At 46.5% G+C, this 2,570-nt stretch overlaps 1 protein-coding gene across 1 annotated transcript; it reads left to right on the top strand.

The window, feature by feature from the left end:
• Nucleotides 1-1,388: 1,388 nt before the first annotated feature.
• On the top strand, nt 1,389-2,534 carry ENH_00033190 (Superkiller viralicidic activity 2-like 2, related; the record flags this gene model as incomplete). The annotated part of the gene is made up of 2 exons (XM_013580257.1): nt 1,389-1,961; nt 2,091-2,534. The coding sequence occupies 2 exons, from the start codon at nt 1,389-1,391 to the stop codon at nt 2,532-2,534; spliced, it is 1,017 nt and encodes a 338-aa protein (XP_013435711.1).
• Between the last annotated feature and the right edge of the window lie 36 nt (nt 2,535-2,570).

Raw genomic sequence — 2,570 nt, 5'->3', positions numbered from 1 at the left:
TGAGCCGGATGGCAGCTTCTGAAGCAGCTCTTAAAGAAAACCCTTTCAATGGCCATCCGCTTTGCGCCCTTTACTACGCAGCGCAGCACAAACGCATGCAAATGCAGACAAGACTGCGGGAGATTCAGGCGGAGCTCGAAATGCAGAAAAAGACCGCCATTAAGGTAAAAGTCCTTCGACTTGTCGCGAAAATAAGAAATTTAACAGCTTTTAAGTCCAAAGTGTTCAAGTTTTGTTCTCAATTTCACGCAAAAGACAGATTAAACAGCCTTTAGGTCTCAAGAAGTCCGAGAAAATAACAAATTTAGCAGCTTTTAAGTCCAAAGTGTTCAAGGTTTGTCCTCAATTTCACGCAAAAGACAGATTAAACAGCGTTTAGGTCTAGGAAGTTCGAGGTTTATTCGTAACTTCACTCAAAAGGTGAATTAGAAGGCTTTTAAGTCTCGAGAAATTCAAGTTTTATTCTCAATTTCACGCAGAAAACATATTAAACAGGTTTAAAGCCTCAAGGAATTCAAGTTTCACTCACAAGTTCACGCAAAAGGCGAATTAGAAGGCTTTTAAGTCCCAAGAGATTCAGTTTTTGCTCACAATTTCACATAACAGGCATTTTATGCAGCTTTTAAGTTTCATGAAGTTCAATATTTATTCAGTTTTCCACCACAATTGAAGAATCATTCTGCAAAAAGTTAAATATATTCTTTATTTAAGCGAAAAGGACAAATTGTGCAGCTTTTAAGTCTTAAGGAATCCAATGCAGACTCGAGACCCAAATAATTCAGCTTTCCAGTCCCAAGAGGTTTTAAATATTCAGAAATATTCAGTTTTTCAGATTCAAAGAATTGAATTTATTCACGATTTCAGTGCAGCAGCAAATTTTGCAGCTTTTAAGTCTTTAGGAGTTCAAATAATTCGGATTTCCATCCCGAAGATGTTCAATAAAATTGCTTAATTCAGGATCCAATTAATTCAGCTCTCCAGTTCCAAGGCTTTTGCAATATTTATCCAAGTTCAGAATTAAGTAATTCAGCTTTTGAATGTGAAAGCATTCAGTTTAGTCATTTAGACTCAAGAGTTAAGAAATGCAATATTTCAGTTTGAAGGCGTTGAAGATATTCATTAAATCCGGCACTTAAATTCAACATTTAAATTCAAGAATTAATTAATTTGGTTTTTTAGTTTGAAAGCATTCAAGAAATGAATTTAAATTCAGCATTTAAATTCAAGAATTGAGTAATTCAGCTTTTGAAATCGGCAGCCATAGTGCAGCAGGAAAGCGGCACTGGATGAATGCCGTGTGGCGCTAGAGTCGTTTAAATGAATTTAAAATAAATAAAAGAATTCAGAATTTAAATTTTAAATTAAAATTCAAACTTTCTTTCCATCAAATGGAGCTTTTAGGCCATAACAGATCCGCACTCAAGTTTTGCCTGCCTTTCACCTGCTGCTGTTTCTCCCCCTTTTCCAGTTCCATTCCCCTCTGCTGCTGTGCTGCTGCCGCCGTGCTGCTGCTGCTGCTGCGCTGCTGCTGCTGCTGCTGCACTGCTGCTGCGCTGCTGCTGCTGCTGCTGCAGGACTCGCTGCGGAGCATGCGGCGCGTGCTGCACCGGCTGGGCTTTCTGGAGGGCGAAGACGTGGTGACTTTGAAGGGGCGCGTGGCCTGCGAAGTGTCCACAGCAGATGAACTTCTTGCTTCTGAACTTTTGTTTTCAAATGCTCTCAAAGATTTGACTCCTGAAGAGCTCTGCGCAGTCCTCAGCTGCCTCGTCTGCCACGAGAAGCACGACGAGCCCGAGCCCACAGAGCCCAGGCTCCTGGCAGGTAACGCCTCCCCAGCAGCAGCAGCAGCAGCAGCAGCAGCAGCAGCAGCAGCAGCAGCGGCAGCTGTGACAGTGCGGCGGTTGCTTGCTCTTGAGTCTTGGTCTTTGTTGTTTGCTGCCATGTTTCTGGTGTCTGTTGAGGTTTTGCTGTTGACGTAGATTCTCTGTTTTGCTTCCTAGTGGCTCTTCAGCCTTTCCGACTCTCTTCGCTGCTGCCGTGCTGCTGCTGCTGCTGCTGCTGCTGCTGCTGTTGCTGCTGCAGGCGTGCAGAAAGTGCGTGAGGTAGCGCGTTCGATAGCGCGTGTGTTTGTGGAGTGCGGGTACGTGTGGGGATCCTTTGCTGCTTCGGATCCGCAGCAGCAGCAGCAGCAGGGCGGCTTCGTGCTGCGGTCGGAGCAGCAGCAGGAGCAGCAGCAGCAGCAGCAGCAGGAGCGCGAGGCCGAGGCCGTGGAGGCCTACGTGAACAACTTCAAACACGCCCTCGTCAGCCTCACCTTCGGCTGGGCCAACGGCCGCTCCTTTGCTGCTCTCAGCAGCAGCAGCAGCCTCTACGAAGGCACTATTATTCGCTGCATGCGCCGCCTCGAGGAGCTGCTGCGGCAGCTCGCCTGCGCAGCAAAGGCCATAGGCAATCCCGACCTCGAGGCCAAGTGCGTGGCTGCCATTCGCCAGCTCCGTCGGGGCATAGTTTTCTCTTCTTCCCTCTACCTCTGAGTCGCTAGCTAGCTAGCTAGCTAGCTAGCTGGCTAG

Source organism: Eimeria necatrix, genomic scaffold (assembly GCF_000499385.1).
Source record: "Eimeria necatrix Houghton genomic scaffold, Enh_scaff2420, whole genome shotgun sequence".
In the NCBI taxonomy this organism is placed as follows: Eukaryota; Apicomplexa; class Conoidasida; order Eucoccidiorida; family Eimeriidae; genus Eimeria; species Eimeria necatrix.
Note: the sequence above shows the minus strand (reverse complement) of the source record. Positions and strands in the feature narration are given on the sequence as shown.